Source organism: Suncus etruscus, chromosome 7, assembly GCF_024139225.1.
Source record: "Suncus etruscus isolate mSunEtr1 chromosome 7, mSunEtr1.pri.cur, whole genome shotgun sequence".
Classification (NCBI taxonomy): Eukaryota; Metazoa; Chordata; class Mammalia; order Eulipotyphla; family Soricidae; genus Suncus; species Suncus etruscus.
The window spans coordinates 49,776,629-49,795,423 of NC_064854.1; the positions used below are offsets into that span (position 1 = coordinate 49,776,629).

At 35.7% G+C, this 18,795-nt stretch overlaps 1 protein-coding gene and 1 pseudogene across 1 annotated transcript in view; one reads left to right on the top strand and one right to left on the bottom strand.

The window, feature by feature from the left end:
- Window positions 1-1,193: 1,193 nt before the first annotated feature.
- On the top strand, window positions 1,194-1,719 carry LOC126013491 (60S ribosomal protein L17-like; annotated as a pseudogene).
- Window positions 1,720-11,081: 9,362 nt separating this feature from the next.
- The window catches only part of PLD5 (phospholipase D family member 5), a 273,586-nt gene continuing 265,872 nt past the window's right edge, over window positions 11,082-18,795 (bottom strand). Inside the window, exon 10 of the mRNA XM_049776491.1 lies at window positions 11,082-11,457. Within this exon, the coding sequence (XP_049632448.1) occupies window positions 11,204-11,457 (254 nt within the window). The 3' untranslated portion in view covers window positions 11,082-11,203. The remainder of the gene's footprint in view (window positions 11,458-18,795) is intronic.

Below are 18,795 nucleotides of genomic sequence, written 5' to 3' on the forward strand. Positions count from 1 at the left end.
TTCGAATCCCGGTGTCCCATATGGTCCCCCGTGCCTGCCAGGAGCTATTTCTGAGCAGACAGCCAGGAGTAACCCCTGAGCACAGCCGGGTGTGGCCCAAAAACCAAAAAAGAAAAAAAAAGAAGTAATTTCTTCAACAAATGACATTCAGAAAACAATGCAAAGGAGAAAATGAAATTGTATCTTTATCTGACATCTCACACAAAAATCAATTCAGAGTGAAACGAAGACCTTGGTATTAGACTAGGTTCCATAAGATATACTGAGGAAAGTATTGGCAGAACACTTCAGGATTTGGAACTCAATAGTGTCTTTGGTGATACGATTCAATTGACAAAGACAACAGAAACAAAATTTTAAAAATGAAACTACATCAGTTAAAAAGTTTCTGTACTGCAAAAGAAAAATGGGTTAAAATTAAGAAACTTCCCAATGATCAGGATAATATATATTATATCTATCTATCTATCTATCTATATATATATATAATATATATTTATTTGTTTTTGGGCCACACTCAGTGGCACCATATGGGATGCCAGGGATAGAACCCATGTCTACTGTGTACTATTGCTCTGGCCCCCAGGATAAAGTATTTTCATTCAATATTAGAGATAAAGTATTAGTATCCAAAATGTACAAAACATTCACAAAGACCATTGTCAACAAATCCAATAGTCAAATTAAAAAAGAGAAAGGGGGGCTGGAGCGGTGGCGCAGCAATAGAGTGTTTCCCTTGCACGTGACTGACCTAGGACAGACCATGGTTTGATCCCCCAGAGTCTCATATAGTCCCCCAAGCTAGGAGTGATTTCTGAGTGCATAGCCAGGAGTAACCCCTGAGCGTCACCGGGTGTGGCCAACCTTCCCCCACAAAACCAAAACAAACAAACAAATAAAAAAAAAACAAAGAAATGAGATGAACACACTTAGAGATTTATAGGATAACCAGTAGGCATATAAAAACATTTATCTTCAATTGTTATCAGAGAAACAAAACCTCACACTATTGCAAATGACATATGTCAGAAAGCATAGGAACAACCTGTGCTGGCAAAGAAGTGGTGAAAAAGTAAATCATATACTGCTGGTGAGGATATTCAGCCCTTATTCAAAACATTATAGAAATTTTTTAAAAGGCTAAAAATAGGGCTCTTCCTCTTCCGCCAGTGGCTGTAGGTGATCCTACCGAGATGGTGCGCTATTCGCTGGACCCCGAAAACCCGACCAAATCATGCAAGTCCAGAGGCTCGAACCTTCGCGTTCATTTCAAGAACACTCAGGAAACGGTTCAGGCCATCAAAGGCATACATATCCAAAAAGCCACTAAGTAGCTGAAGGATGTCACCCTGCAAAAGCAGTGTGTGCCCTTCCGGCGTTAAAATGGTGGTGTTGGCAGGTGTGCCCAGGCCAAACAGTGGTGTTGGACACAGGGTCGTTGGCCCAAAAAAAGTGTTGAATTTTTACTGCACATGCTTAAAAATGCAGAAAGCAATGCTGAACTTAAGGGTTTAGATGTTGATTCCCTGGTCATTGAGCATATTCAGATGAACAAAGCACCGAAGATGCGCCGCAGAACTTACAGTGCTCATGGGCATATTAACCCATACATGAGTTCTCCCTGCCACATTGAGATGATTCTGACTGAGAAAAAGCAGATAGTTCCTAAACCTGAAGAGGAAGTTGCACAGAAGAAAAAGATCTCATAGAAGAAACTGAAGAAGCAAAAACCTATGGCACGGAATAAACTAAGCATAAAATAAATGGGTCTAACTAAAAAAAAAAAAAAAAAAAAAAAAGCTAAAAATAATCAGTGGAAATCCAATTTTTTGATATCTACTCAAAAACGCAAAAAATAATTTAAAAGTACATATAACACATATATTATTTCTTTTTATTTTGTAAATAAATTCTTCATTAAATCACTGAGATACAGAGTTACAAAATTGTTCATGATTGAGTTTCATTAATACAATTGCCAACACCCTTTACCAGTGCACTTTTCTCACCACCAATGTCCCTTGTTTTCCTCCTGCCACCCTCCCCTACCTGCCTCTGTGGCAGACATTGTTCTCTCTCTCTCTCTTTTTCTTTTATACACTGTACACACCTATATGATTGTAAAGTCTAATATCCAGATTATGAAAGCATAAGAGCACAAGGTACCTAATAAAAGAAGAGTGGATAGTAATGAAGCTGGCATACACACACACACACACACACACACACACACACACACACACACACACTGGAGTACTAAGCTATTAGAGTACTAATTACAAGGAATCATGAAATTAGCCTCAAGGATAATTCAATTTGCTGCAATATAAATGGAACAGGAGGATCTGATATTAAGTGAAGTAAACCAGAAGGACAAGGTCAAACAGAAGGTATGCCTGGGGAATGGTAGATAGTAAAACACTGACTATATTACAGAAACCAAAATGCCAAAGAGTAGTATTCACATTGATTTGATACTTAACATTTGTAAAATGGATCTTAGTTATTTACCACAGATATACCTAACATGAGTCTAAATAGAATCAAAACATATATTTTATGGGTTTATTTTGTTTTTGTTTTTGATTTCAGGTAGGTCACATCCTGTAACCCCTAAATACAAGGCTTGCTCTTGGTTTGTTTCATCCTCATGGATCATACCTGGTGGTGCTCCAGGGAACCATATGTGAAGCTAGGGATCGAACTTGGGTCAGCTGTATGCAAAGTTAAGTGCCCTACCACGGTAGTATCTCTCAGGTGTTTTGTTTTTGTTTTTGTTTTTTGGTTCAGACATTTAAAAGCTCCTTAGAAATGAGGATACCTTTACATTTAGCAAGTGTGCTAATTATGCCCTTAGCATTACAAGGAACAGACACACAATTAGAGCATATCAATAATATGAGTTTATTTGTGTTAATACAAATGAAATATAGGAAAGAAATCAAATAATACAAAGTCCAACCTTGTTCATGAACTAGGACTTTAGTAACCTAAGAGCAGAAACAGCTAATCAGCAAGAATTCTAGCTATTTGCTAACTGCTGAAAGTAGTTGCCATTATCAACCACTTATGGGACAATTTAATGACTTAGTTCTTTACTGAATCTGTTTTTGCCACTTTAATTATTACTCATTTACTTTCTACATTTCTTATATAGACTTCCTAAAGAAGGTTTCTGAATTGGTGAGCCAGGAACCCTCCAACAAAAACACCACTAGTATATTATCTCTTTTCCTAGAGTACACATGACTTATAATAGTTCCTTCAAAATTGGAAAGTCATATATAATTTAAATATTTTAACCCATTGTGTGTATGTAGCACATATAAAATGAGACCACGAATAAAAAAGAAATGGAATAGAATGAACTTAATTAAAATATCTACAGATAAAAACAAATATTTTAATGCTGAAAATTATGGTTATACTTCCCAGATCTTTTTTTTATAATTATGTGGTAACATCTAAATTAGAAACCAGGTATTCTGTTGATATTTTGTAAAAATCTTAGAATTACCCAGAAGTTTCCTGAAATTTTCCACTCCTTGGAGATAGCATGAAATAAATGAGATACATGAGAGCATTAACAGCTTTTCACAATCTATTCCACTAAGGGGAATGGGAATTTTCTTTTACTGACTTTTTCCCTCATATAAAATAATTATAAATCCTGGTAATTTAGAAGTTACTTTCCATTCCCTACTTTTTCTCATACAAAAGTAAGAAAGTAATTTATGGTCTTACTACTAGACTGAGTCCAATTTAAAAAAAAAAAAAAACATGAAGCTAAGATTCAGAAGATGCTCATAAAATCAACTTATTGACTAATATAGACTTGGAAAGTTGACTTTTTAAACTTTCCAATGACCTTTAAAAAGTGTACATTTCAGATTTCTTGTTTTTATAAAAAGACTACCCATTTTATGCACATACCACACAAATTCCTTCAGAGTTAAAAACTTTACCTCATTTAAATTATCTCTAGTAAATCAAATCATTGTATTCTTTGTGGATCTTTTGAAAGGTATATGCTAAGTCATTCAATTTGTTGGTTTTAATAGTTTCAACTTCTGAGTGGTCAAATGGGACGGGAACGTGTTTATTTAGAGGAGGTGGTTTGTTTCTGTGAAACTTTCAGGAAATTTTAAAACAGATTAAATGTGGACTTTCTGAGCAGTCACAAGATGCATTTGCTCAGACTTAAGTATGGAATAAAGAGAGTCTGGTAGGTAAAGATGAGGCAGCTAAATTTTATGCATAATAGATACCCTTTCTGTTACAGGGTCCGAATGTAGAACCTGATCTCTACACTTAATTTATTTAATAAAAATTTTTGGAGAAACAATGTGGCTCCAAGTGATAGATCACATGCCTTCCATGTGTGAGTCCTTGAATTGGGTGCCCTTCTCATCTGAGCACCACAGGGAGTAGCCCTGGAAGCCCCTGAGTATGCTGACTGTGGTATCACACCAATTCTTCTGAAAAAGAGAATTTATTTACTTAAAACCAACACTTAACAAGACAAACATTTATTTTGTAGATACAGAAATATTGTTTAAAATGTTTGTCAAGTATACAAAATGCAGGACTTTATAGTCCACTGGGCTACACAGTGGATAGGTAATGTAATAAGGCTAATGTAATTATAGTTGCATTTACCTTTTCTTTATTAATAATGCATGCTGGATCTTTATGTGGGACTGGTTTATTTATGAGCTCAAGCTAAAAAAATAAGTGCTCAATCTCATATAATGAAAAAAAAGCTATATAATATTTATTTCTAAAAAATTGAGTTTTATATGAATCTTGAGAATCTTAATGATATCACTCAATTCAGCCTTTTATAAAATTTATTAATTTAGAGATCATTGGGTTAATAGTATAGATATGTTCAGATATAACTTTATCTTATTTACATAAAGAAACATTAAAAATTGAGATATTCTTTGTAACAGCATGGTAGTTTTTTAGCTTATTGTTAGTCATACATGGAAAAATGAAATGCATAATAGCTCATTAAAGCTCAAATTTATTTTCATGATCTTTCTAAAGCAATGGTCCTCAAACTACGGCCCGCGGGCCACATATTGTATTTATTTTCATTTTGTTTCTTCACTTCTAAATAAGATATATGCAGTGTGCATAGAAATTTGTTCATAATTTTTGTTTTTACTATAATCTGGCCCTCTAACAGTCTGAAGGACAGTGAACTGGCCCCCTGTCTAAAAAGTTTGAGGACCCCGGCTGAGAATAAAAATTCTAATGGACAAAAAATAAAAAAATTTGACAAGAAATTTCTGAAAGATACCTATTTGCTGAAAAATATCCACCAGTTTAATTCAAAATGTAAAGATTATAAACAGATATTTGGTTGCCAACAAATAACAGAAAAAGGAAAGATTTTGCTAAATTAGCAGATAGTGAAATATTAAATGTGAATTAATCAGTTTACTACAGTTTCTTACATTTCTCTTTCAAAAAGATTAACAATTTTTTCCAGTTAACTGAAATAAAAGCACAGTAAGTCAAAACTTTTAACATTCATCCACTAAGGAATTAAATTGAAATAACCAACAGTGATGCATCTCATTACATAAGATGCTATTCTACTGTGAGTAAAGGCAGCTTTCTGTAGTCATTGCATTTTGAAAATAATGGATTGAAGTTGGAGAGAGAAACTCACATATGTATGTACTATTGGGGGAAATTTTCAGAAAGAATTTCTAAGACCAATAGATCCCGGGCTTATCTTAATTGAGAAATCTTGTCTTTTAATACCCCTTCCTCCAACTTGGTTCAATAAAAACTTCTAAAAAATACCAGAGTATATCAAAGTTCTTCAAGAATAATCACCGGTTTGTGTGAAATGAGCTTCCATTAGTCTCAGTTTCGGTCAGTGAGGCACTTTTAACATATAAGTTACTGCAACAACAAAACATTTTCCAAAGGGTAAGATCAACCAAAAATGTGATCAGACCCATTTTACTAAGAATTCATCCACAAGTAAGACAGTACAGATTCTATAAAAATGGAGGGAAAGTTACATGGATACAAAGGTTTTCCACAGTGATTTTCTTTTACTGGATAGTTTCTTACTTTTTAAAGACACATATTTTTATTTTATGTTCCCAGAACTTGAGAGGCTAATAAAATATAGCTATACATAAAGTCCTTTTTGTATTTGTCCTTTCAGGGGACATGGTCACTGTACATCACTTCTTTGTTTATCTTTTTCAGGTACCCAAAGTAAAGTGTTTACAGAGCTTGAATATGATTCATAATGTTCTATTTCTTCCTTAGTGGTTTGATTAATGATTCAATTATTTGATATACTAGAGTGGCAGTGCCATAAAGGTCAACAGTATTTTTAGCAGTGGGTATTGATACGTTGATTAGGGAAAGATCAAAAAAAAATTGTGTGGCTTGGAGAAAAACACAATGCTAAAAACTGTTAGTGCCCATATACAAGTGCCAATAGGAAGGTTCATGAGGATATATTACACTTCACAGTAAGTAGAAATGTTCTCATATTGTGAATCACTGTTAAAAATAAATAAGGCACAAGGCTAATGTCTCAAATTGTGTTTGCTCTCCTTCCCTTGCTTACCTTTATATATTAGTTTCTGGAATGTTTATGGAGAGAAAAACGTAAGTTACTAAATACCCTACTCTTTAATTTGTGGCATCAGATATGTTCAAAGTGTTTCTGTTCTGTTTTCTTTCTTTCTTTCTTTCTTTCTTTCTTTCTTTCTTTCTTTCTTTCTTTCTTTCTTTCTTTCTTTCTTTCTTTCTTTCTTTCTTTCTTTCTTTCTTTCTTTCTTTCTTTCTTTCTTTCTTTCTTTCTTTCTTTCTTTCTTTCTTTCTTTCTTTCTTTTTTTTTTGAGAACTTCGTGATGCGAATGCCCTGATTCAATGTCACTATGTACCTTAAATATTAGAAAGATTCATAATTAACGTTGATCACAATAAAAATTATTTAAAAAATTACCTTAGGACATTATGAAGGGAAGGGACGTTGTAGTCTATTTTCACAGAACAATTGTCTAAAAGACAATTTTTTTTGTTTTGTTTTTTTTGGGCCACACCCATTTGATGCTCAGGGGTTACTCCTGGCTAAGCGCTCAGAAATTGCCCCTGGCTTGGGGGACCATATGGGATGCTGGGGATCGAACCACGGTCCTTCCTTGGCTAACGCTTGCAAGACAGACACCTTACCTCTAGCACCACCTCTCTGGCCCCTAAAAGACAATTTCTAAAGGAAATGCTTCACAAGGTATTCAATTGAAAAATAAAGTTTTACAAAATTAAAGATTCTCTTGGAAGTGCAGATCCTTTAATGATACTATTTTATTTTTGGCTTTCTCATAAGGTCAACATTGACTCATGGATTAATGATCTGGTTGCTGCACCCTGAGAAATAGTCCTTTTGGGACTTTGCTTTGGTGCATGGCAGAAAATCCTGAGACACACTTTCTAGTGCAATTATTTTAATAGTCTTGGAGGGAAACGTAATGATAAAAGATACAATTCTCTTCTAGCACGTGCAAAACATAGTGATAGTGAAGTGGGCCCATTATTCCAAGAATGTAATTTCTCAATAGCTGTAATGAAAACTTTATGACATGATTTTATAGATGGCAAAAGATCAATCCTCTATTATTATACCCATTACAGGTTGTTCATTACCTAAAAGCAATCTTGGCATGGTTGTGTGTATACCTAATTTCTGCTTCTATTTATTAAAAAAATTAATCACCAGGTCAGGGATATGAATCTAGGGCTAGAGCACATGCTTTGGATGAATGTTCTGAGTTTGATCCCTGTCACATTATGGTTCCGCATGAACCACAAGTGCTCCTGAGCACTACTGGAAGTGCCCCAGTACACACAAATACCATGACCAAAATCAATTTTACAAAGATGTCTGGCAAAATAACTTTATCAAAATAAGGATAGAGTGTGTGTTAAATATTAAATGTCTTAAAACTGGATATATTTTGATTTATTTTTGCTTTGGGGCCTCACCCAGAGGTGATTAGGGCTTACTCTTGGTAGGGCTTGAGGGACCATGTAGGATACATTGAATAGAACCCAGATTGACTGTATGCAAAGCAAATGCTATACACTACATTATTGTTCAGCCCTCACCCTAACTCTATGGCTAGATATTGTTAATGAAGAGCTTTATTAATAAACTCTCAGTTAAAGGGGCTGGGGATATATTACAAGATTACACTTGTCTTATTTGTGACTCAGTTCTAGGCACCACATACATTCCCCTGTGCATAATTGGAGTTATCCTGAGCACAGAACTAGGAATAATTCTTAAGCATTGTCAGTTGTAAAACAAAAAAACCAAAACAAAACAAAACAAAAATCCACAAAATAATCTCCCATTCACATCCCATAAGTTTGGAAAGGGGTTTCTATTAAAAAAAAAAAAAAAAAAAGAAAGACATCAGTCATGAGCTTGGATGTTGCTTAGTGGTAGGGAATTTTCCTTCCATATGTGAGACTCTAGGTTTCATCCCCAGCATTTCAAAAATATAATAGTCAGTTACAAACATGCTATTCTGGGGGAATAAATTTATCTAATTATCATAGTTTCATATTCAACAAAAATTAGCAAGAAAGTATTATTGTTAATGAACAATAATTGCCACTCCATACCAAGTGAACTCATAATATAAAAAATAAACTTTTTTGGTGTGAAACAAATATTTTAGTTGATGTTATCCCATTTGTTCAGATGTCATTCTGTAGCATTTGCGATTGGCATTCTATATCATTGCAGACTCCTTTGAGGCTTAGGGTTTTGTTTTTTGTTATTGTTTTTTGTTTGTTTGGTTGGAGGCCACACCCAGTGATGCTCAGGGATTACACCTGGCTATGTGCCCAGAAATTGCTTCTTGCTTGGGGACCATATAGGGCTCCTGGAGATCAAATTGCAGTCTGTCCTAGGTTAGTGCATGCAAGGCAAACACCCTAATGCTTGCATCACCACTCCAGTGAGGCTTAGGTTTGGGAGTGTTTTGCTAATGATTTTCTTAGTGTGCTTTATAGATTCATATATGATTTCAAGGTTTTTGATTCACTTTGAGTTTTTTTGTATAAATGTGAAATATGAATTAAGCTTCTTAAACGTGGTTATCCAATTGTCCCAACACCATTTGTTGAAGAGGTTGTCCTTATTCCATTTTATATTTTCAGCTCCTTTCAAAAATCAGTTGACCCTATACTTGGGTTCTGTCATTAGATATTCTCTTCTGACGCATTAGTCTGAAAGTCTATCTTTGTTCCAATATCATGCTGTTTTGATCACTATAGCTTTGTAGTATAGCTTCAAGTTATGTAATAATATGCCTCACAGTTTCTTGTTCTTCATTATGGTTTTGGATATCTGGATATCTATATCTACTTATAGCTCTAGCTTGTATTTATATAAACTTTATAATTGTTTGTTCTAAGTCCTTGAAGAATATTGTGTGAATTTGGATAGGGATTGCATTGAATCTGTATAGTATCATTACTTATGGTATGTTAGAAGTCAAGCCTCTAGAAATCAAATTAATTTCTTTTACTTTCTCTGAAAACATATGTATATGCTGCATTTAAAACAACAACCCATCACATAATATATAGTGCTGTTGTTACTCTTGCCAAAGTAACTGAAGAAACAATTCTAGTGAATCACTAAAATCCAAATCTCTGGCAGTGTTTTTATGTTATTGTGTTCATTTCATCTAGTTTGCAACTAAAACTGTGATTTACCCCTTCTAGGCTTTTAGGGAAGATTTCTTGTTTATTATGCCATGATACCATAAAAGATTAGTACAAAAAGATTTTGCAGCGGAATATTTAGTGTTTAGATATCTTCTTTGATATCAAAACAAGTTACAAATATTTCCTACCATAACAATATCTTTGTGAGGTAGGTGAGTATTACTGTTCCTGCATTACCAATTGAAATCAAACCAAGGAGTATAGAACTCTGGGACTAGGAATTCAAAAGTAACCTTCAGACTGGGTATCCTGATGGCTGTCTGCTCAGAGCTTTTATGCCTTTATATCATGTTGAACGACAGTCTCCATTAATATAGAATTATATATTGTATAGATATAGATATAAAACAACACACAATACATTATATAACAATAAGTATATTATTTTGATTCTTAAAAATATGTTATAAGCACAGTATTAAATTGCATTTCTCTGAAAAGCATTTGGTATATTAAGTGGCAGAAGATAAATAGCTCTATAATCTTTCCTGGCATACTTTTAACAGCATAATGACACTAAAGAAATTTATACTCACTGGCATAATTCAAGAACTTTTCTTTATAATATTACAAACTAAATATAAACCTGAAAGCTACTTTATCCTAACTAATGCAATGCAGAATTAATAACCTGTTGATATTACTAGGTTGCATCATATTTCTGAGCTTGAAGGAAAGAATACATATTGCTGACTATAGTTTTGAGATATAAGTTTGAAAGGGGGGAATGAAATCAAATTAAAAGGAAAAAATTGAAAACCATATTTTTAAATTTTGTATTTGTTCTGAGGAATTTCTACGTTATCAAAAGACTTGAAAATAATGTTGAAGCAAACATTGGGATACTGTATCATAAGGACATTTTTTGAAAACAAAAAGTAAATGTTAAAAAATAAAAGCTTTAGAAGTAGAAGAAAATGGACAAAGAGGAAAAAACCTGGTATTTTTCAAGAGTTTTGGAGAAAGATAAAGTTGTGCATGCTTAACCAAGTACATCTTGAAAATGGTTTATAGGAATAAATACTTGATTTCATAAATCTCTCATTTAAGGCAAAATACTCAATTTGCTCTCAAAGTCAATTTTTTAGATTAGTGGTAAAGAGCTTATCTCATGCTAAGCTTTCTAAGAGCTGACCCATGTGGGTCAGAAAACAAGTTCATAAAACTAGAAAGGATGAGGCATCAAATCTTAAAATTCGTATGCAAACATAAAAATCAACTTCCTAGCTTACATGACATTCTCTGTTACTAACAGAAAGTCTTCAATTTAATGTATTTACTACTAATATATTGTTAGATATTATATGTCATTCAGAGAATATTTTGTAAGTGTGCTTTATTCCTAAAAAAGACGTATTAAACATATTTTTCTTGAGTCCTTTTTTATTAATATAAATTAGAGTCTGCCCTGTTAGCTTGTTCACCCATGATAAACTCTTGTAAGCTCTTTTCTACTTGTAGATTTGTCTGAGTGTGGTTTGAATTTGAACAAGCTTGAGCAATTTGGTTGTTTGGTTGGCTGTAAGTTGCTGGCATAGGGTGAGTACCAATCCCTCTCAAACACGTCTTTAAGTTGCTTAATGATGCTTGTGTCATTTCTCACATCTACCTGGTTGATAACAAGGCCCGTGCCAGCATTCTTGGTAAAATCATTTCCTACCCAGTCAAAATTTCCTGCAAAGAGAATAATTATGAAGAGTTAAGAATCACTGGGAAATATTCCTCACATAATAAAATGCAAAACAGTTTCTATTAAAATAATGCACACTGAATTATTGACAGGGATTCTAAAATGTGTTGACAGGGGATACATTTAAAAATTTTAAAATATGGTATATTAATATTTGCATGGTATTTTGGCATTTTCTTCAAGTTTGTTCAAACAGAAGCAAAAACAAGAAATTTGCTGTTCTTTTTGTAAATGTTATTTTTATTGACATTTCATAAGACACTCTAAATATAGCAAAATTTAAAGTATAGGATTACACTTAAAATCCTGTGAACATTTACTGCCTTCTCTAAAAGAAAACATCTGATTCATAATATAAAAATGAGGAATTCTAACTTTAACGCTCAGAAAGCTTTTTCATTCAAGAAGCTGAGGCAAGAGGAGAGTCAGTTCCCACATGAATATGAAAAAAAAAAAAAAAAAACAACCCACTACTTGCTTGCACTGCAAATTATTTCCTTAGTTGAGAAGTAGGATGAGGTCAAGGCATAAGACCTTAGAAGGCTTAGAGGGTAGAGAAGTTGTTAGATGTTTTCTTTGACCCATGCATTATTGTTGTATTTGTATACATTGGCCTCATACAGGACACTGGATTTTTGTTTTGTTTTGTTTTGGTTTGGTTTTTGGGCCACACACGGTGGTGCTCAGGGGTTATTCCTGGCTGTCTGCTCAGAAATAGCTCCTGGCAGGCAAAAGGGACCATATGGGACACCGAGATTCGAACCAACCACCTTAGGTCCTGGATGGGCTGCTTGCAAGGCAAACACCGCTGTGCTATCTCTCCGGGCCCCAGGACACTGGGTTTATACACATTTTATAACTGAAGATTGAGTAGTTCAAAGAATGAATCATTTTTCCAATGTCTAAGTATTGATTTTAGGCCTAGATTTGTCAGACTCCATGAAACATCTACAACAATATCATCTACAAGAACTATTCTTGGGGCTGGAGAGATAGAAATAGCCAAGTAGGGCCACTTGCCTTGCATGCTGAAGACTTGGGTTTGAGCTTTAGCATCCTATATGGTCCCCTAAGTCTCACAGGAGTTATTTCTGAGTACAGAGCCAGAGTTAATCCATGAGCATAGACAGGTGTGGCTCAAAAAATCTTACTAAAAATTGTTTTCACTACAACAAGATATAGCTGTGTTAGTACCACAGAATTATTTCATAAATTTCCCTAACCTGGACTGATCTAAGTCCATACCTGGTTCTGAAAGGAAACAGAAAATTATATAAAGCTTGATTTATATTTTTTCAGAGATCCCAGACATCAGTGTAGAATTATTTACTCAACAAGACACAAGTTCTTGGGTTTCAAACCCTGTAAACATTCAACAGAGAGGCTGCTAAAAGGTACTTCTTTAGGAAGGGCCAATATTTGTAGTATATAGTTCTCATTCTTTGGTCTCTTTTCTGCTCTCTGGAGTCTATCAATCATCTTTACACAGATATGAGTTACATTTTCTATATGACAGCCACTAGGAAGTATACTTTTCTTATCTCTCATGTCTTTCTTAGGTTTATTCCTAAAGTCTCTAAATCAAATTTTAACAATAGAGATAAAGAATTCCCCTCTATACACTATTTTAGGGCCCCACTAACAAAAATACATAAATATATTATGGCTGTGGAAGCTGAAGTGATAGTGCAAATACTCAGTGTCAGGTAAATACAGACTTTGAGGACATCTAATTTAGTGATTATCATTGACTGAAGTTTGGTAAAAATTCTAATCTCCACTGGCAGGCATCTTTTTATTCATTCCAATAAGCAAGAATTTCTTGTGGTTTTGCATAAAATCCTCATCTATTTAGCTTAGTGCCATCTAAAGATGGAGGTAGTGTTAAGCAAGTAAATAAACTCAATTTTAAATAGAAGGATTTTTCTTTTTTTGGTTTTTGGGTCACACCTGGCAGCGCTCAGGATTACTCCTGACTCTACACTCAGAAATCGCCCTTGGCAGGCATGGGGATATGGGATGGGATGGGATGCCGGAATTCGAACCACTGTCCCTGCTGGAAGGCAAATGCCTTACCTCCCATGCTATCTCGCCAGCATCTAAATAGAAGGATTTGAGTAAGTTATTAGATGCTATGATGGAGCCCTCATAAATGATGTAGTGCCTACAAAAGAGGCCATAAAGAGTTCCCTGCTAATATTTTTAAACATGTGAGGGCATGGCAAAGAGTATCATGCTTAAGAAAGTAAGCCAGAAGCAGATGAATAAATATTATGATCAAGTCATCTGTAGAATATCAAGGATATGAACAACATCAATAAGTAATAAACTTTGGATATAGGCATATAGACCTATATAAAATTTGGGAGGAGAGGATGAAGGTGATAAATTGGTTGACAGAAAGTGACATTGAAATAGCTGCAGCACCTGAAGCACTTGTGTGCTAAGGCTGGTAATGGTATGCACCAAAATAATATCAACCACAATACATATATTAATAGAAAAATAATGGGGATTGGTAAGAGGGAAGGAAGGTTGGACAAGAGGTGAGATAATGATAGGAATATAGGATCATGGTCACTTTGGTACTGGTGCTATGCAGTAAATTTGTACATCAACATTATAAACTTGAACACTATTGTAACCTTATTACTTCAATTATCATAAAAATTAAGATATTAATTGTACTAAGAAACAACAACAAAACCCCCAACACTGGAACTAGATCACTCTAGAAGTTATTTAAACCTACATTTTGGGAGGATTACCCTGGAATTACCCAAGTAACGTGAGGTCACTAGAATTGAATTGGAATTGGCCGGGGTCAGTTGCTTGCAAACCTTGTGCTATCTTTCTCCTGGGCCCTTAGTGATAGGTTTTTGTTTGTTTGTTTGTTTGTTTGTTTGGTTGGTTTTTGGTTTTTGGGTCACACCCGGCAGTGCTCAGGGGTTACTCCTGGCTCAGAAACCGCTCTTGGCAGGCTCGAGGATCATATGGGATGCCGGAATTTGAACCACTGTCCTCCTGTGTCTAAGGCAAACGCCCTACAGCTGTGCTATCTCTCCGGCCCCTTAGTGATAGTTTTTAAGCTTAGACTCTCTAGCCTTTGAAGGCATGAAAATTATTTGTAGATGCATATGTACAAAATATGGAATATTATGCAGTTGCAAGGAATAAAGAAATCATGCAATTTGCTGTAACCTGGTTCAAACTGGAAGATATCAAGTTGAATGAAGTAAGCCAAAAGGTTAAACACAAGATCTCACTTCTCTGTAATATATAGAATAATGAGTGAATAATGTAGTAAAGGGGGTGTGCCCAGATCATGCTTAACTTTAGAGTCTGTATAGGAGAAGGGCAGAGAAGAAAAGAAATTGAGGTCAGTAGAAATTGAGGTGGTCAGTAGCCTACCCATAGCAGAAAAACAAAATTTTCTTGTTTGGGGGCCACACCTGGTGACACTCAGTGGGTACTCCTGGCTATGTGCTCAGAAATCTCTCCTGGCTTAGGAGACAATATGGGTCGCCGGGAATCGAACCCAGGTTCATTCTGGTTCACCTGTGTACAAGACAAACATCCTACTCCTGTGCTATCACTCTGACCCCAGAAAAACAAAATCCTACTGGCATAAAACAGAAAAGCAATAAATCAATCTTACTGGCAGAAAAACAACTTACGTCATTCTTCAAACTGCAAAAGAAAATAATGACCACTAATACTTCCCAGATAGTCCAGTTCTGGATAATACCAATGTGACACCCTCAGAAAGGGTGATGACAGAGCGATAGCAGAGTGGTGAGGGCATTTGCTTTGCATGCAGCAGATCCAGATTCGATCCCGACATCCCATATGGTCCACTGAGCCTGCCAGAAGAAATTTCTGAGCGCAGTGCTGGGTGTGGTCCACCCCTCCATTCATCGAACCAAAACAAAAAAGGGTGGGGCAAACTCTCCTTTTTGCATGAACTACTGCAGTCAAATGCAGCCCCTTTCAGTCTCTCATTCATTGTCACTATGTGCCTTAAATATTTCTGTGAAATAATTGTAATTCACTTTGACTACAATAAAAATTTAAAAAATAAAAATAAACGGCCAGTTCCTCAACTGAAATTATTTAATATTAGCATTTAAATCCTCTAAGATGAGATCAAACTACTGGGCTAACATATCTGTATTTTCCCAGAAAAAAAGAGATTGGGTCAACCCCTCCTGCACCCATTCCAGCTGGAAAACCCAGCAACTTTGCCCACAGTAGCCATCTTCCCAGAAGAAAAACAGTCTGCCTTTCCCACAAAGCTCCAAAAGAAAATAATGTTTGCTGATACTTCCCAGATTGTTCAATACTGGCAGATCTATGGGACACTCTCAGAAATGTGGGGAGGCAGATTCCTCTTTCTGCATGATCTATAGCAGCCCAATGCACATCCTCCTATAGAAATAGCCCAGCTCCAAGACTTAAACTTATCAAACTTCCAAGCCTCCAAATTTGTTTTTGAGATAAATTTTGGACCAAGTGGCCATATATAGACTAGTATCAGACAGTAGAGTCAGTGTGATTTTTCTATCTTGTTTATTCTTTTGAATAAAAAGAATGACCAACTGACCAGCTTCTGTCACCTAGTTCGTCAGTTCTGTCACTCTTGAAAATTTTTCTTTTGCTCTCATATTCTCTTGTGTTTTATTGGCTATCTGTTCCAATGTTTCTTTGAATTCCTTGAACATCCTCAACATTTTCTCTCTAAAATCCTTCTCAGATGTTTTGTGGCATTTTCAGAAATGGGGGAGGGCAGCTTCTTCTTTCTTTTTCCTCCCCCACTCAATTTTTTTTCTTTCTCCTCATTATACTCTGAGGCCAAGATGCAAATAATGGGTACAGGAACCAAGGAGACTCTGGTGTATTGGTGGTATTAAGACAGTATTGGTGGTATTAATAACTATCAGAGCCACAGAATCAACAAGAAAATTATGAGATTCAAACTGTAACAACCAAACTTAAAAAAAGGTTCCTGTTATGATGGCAGGTTGGGGCAGGAAGGTGGTGGTATAGGATGGACTTGGTGAAAACATTGATGAAAGAAGTTTGACCTGGGAGTGAGATTGGCACACAAAATGTTGTATGTCTAAAATTTCACTATGAATGGCACATAACAGCCATTTTAAAACCTTTTTAATTTATTTGTTGATTAATTGGTTGGTTGTTGGGCACACACAGGGGCTACTCCTGGCTCTGAACTCAGAAATCACCCTGGCAGGCTGGGGGACCATATGGGATGCCGGGAGTCGAGCCAGTCCCTCCCAGGTCAGCGCATGCAGGCAAAATGCCCTACCACTGTGCTATCTCTCTGGATCCACATAACTGCCTTAGATAGAAGAAAGAAAGAAAGAAAGAAAGAAAGAAAGAAAAGAAAGAAAGAAAGAAGAAAGAAAGAAGAAAGAAAGAAGAAAGAAAGAAAGAAAGAAAGAAAGAAAAGAAAGAAAGAAGAAAGAGAAGGAAGGAAGGAAGGAAGGAAGGAAGGAAGGAAGGAAGGAAGGAAGGAAGGAAGGAAGGAAGGAAGGAAGGAAGGAAGGAAGGAAGGAAGGAAGGAAGGAAGGAAGGAAAGAAGAAAGAAAGAAAGAAGAAAGAAGAAAGAAAGAAAGAAAGAAAGAAGAAAGAAAGAAGAAAGAAGAAAGAAAGAAAGAAAGAAAGAAAGAAAGAAAAGAAAGAAAGAGAAAGAAGGAAGAAAGGAAAGAAAGAAGGAAAGAAAAGGAAGGAAAGAAAGAAAAGAAAGAAGAAGAAAGAAAGAAAGAAAGAAAGAAAGAAAGAAAGAAAGAAAGAAAGAAAGAAAGAGAGAGAGAAAGAAAGAGAGAAAGAGAAAAAGAAAGAGAAAGAAAGAAAGGAAGGAAGGAAGGAAGGAAGAAAAAAAGGAAGGAAGAAAGAAAGAAAGAGAGAAAGAAAGAAAGAAAGAAAAAGAAAGAGAAAAAGAAAGAAAGAAAGAGAAAAAAGAAAGAAAGAGAAGAAAGAAAGGAAGGAAGGAAGGAAGGAAGGAAGGAAGGAAGGAAGGAAGGAAGGAAGGAAAAGGAAGGAAGGAAAAGGAAGGAAGGAAGGAAGGAAGGAAAAGGAAGGAAGGAAGGAAGGAAAAGGAAGGAAGGAAGGAAGGAAGGAAGGAAGGAAGGAAGGAAGGAAGGAAGGAAGGAAGGAAGGAAGGAAGGAAGGGAATGGCAATCATTTCAAATTGACCTATGTTGATCTAAGTTTTGTTCATTCCATTTGCCTTTGTGCTGTAATAAGCAATATGGAATAAATTTGTAGAGGCATGGAAGCAAGCTTTGGTGGTGGGTAGAAGATTGGGGACACATGTGAAGGGATGATCACGAGGTGGTGAAATTGGAGTTAGAATATTTAATGCCTGAGACAACTGTATAATGAACAACTTCAGCAAATGATAGTGTTATAATAAAAAGCACAAAAGATTGAGATGGGTAGAAGAAAATAAGAAATGGAAATAATGAGGACAGGGGCCTTGGGTCAGAGGCCTTGGGTATACTGGTGATGAGACAATGGTTATTGCTATATATCCAAAGCTCAACAACACTGAAATCGTAACTATAAATACAAAACTTTGAATTTTGAAATGTGCCTGGCAAGGTAGCAGGCATGAGGAAGTTAGTACAAGATGGGAAGTAGTACAAGAACTCTGGTAGAGGGAAGCTAACACTGGTGTTTGTACTGGTGCTGAAATATTATATGCCTAAGATTCAGTCAATCAATATTTTGTAAATCACTGTAATTTAAATAAAAGATTAAAATTAATATTTTCTATTTATCAAAACACAAAGGAAAATTGACTATCAAGCCAGTAGACAACAAGAAAATTAAATGAGGGCCCGGAGAGATAGCATAGCGGCGTTTGCCTTGCAAGCAGCCGATCCAGGACCAAAGGTGGTTGGTTCGAATCCCGGTGTCCCATATGGTCCCCCGTGCCTGCCAGGAGCTATTTCTGAGCAGACAGCCAGGAGTAAACCCTGAGCACTGCCGGGTGTGGCCCAAAAACCAAAAAAAAAAAAAAAAAAAAAAAAAAAAGAAAGAAAAGAAAATGAATATTATCAGATCAAATAAGCAATCTAGGGCTGGAGCCATCGAGCAGCAGTAAGGTGTTTGCCTTGCACGAGGCTGACTTGGGACAGATTGCAGTTTGCTAACCCAGCGTCCCAGATGGTCCCCCAAGCCAGGAGCGATTTCTGAGCGCATACCCACGAGTAGCCCCTTAGCGTCACAGGATGTGGCCCCAAAACAACAAACAAGCAATCTATAAAGAGTGCATATTGGACAGAGTGGTAGTAGAG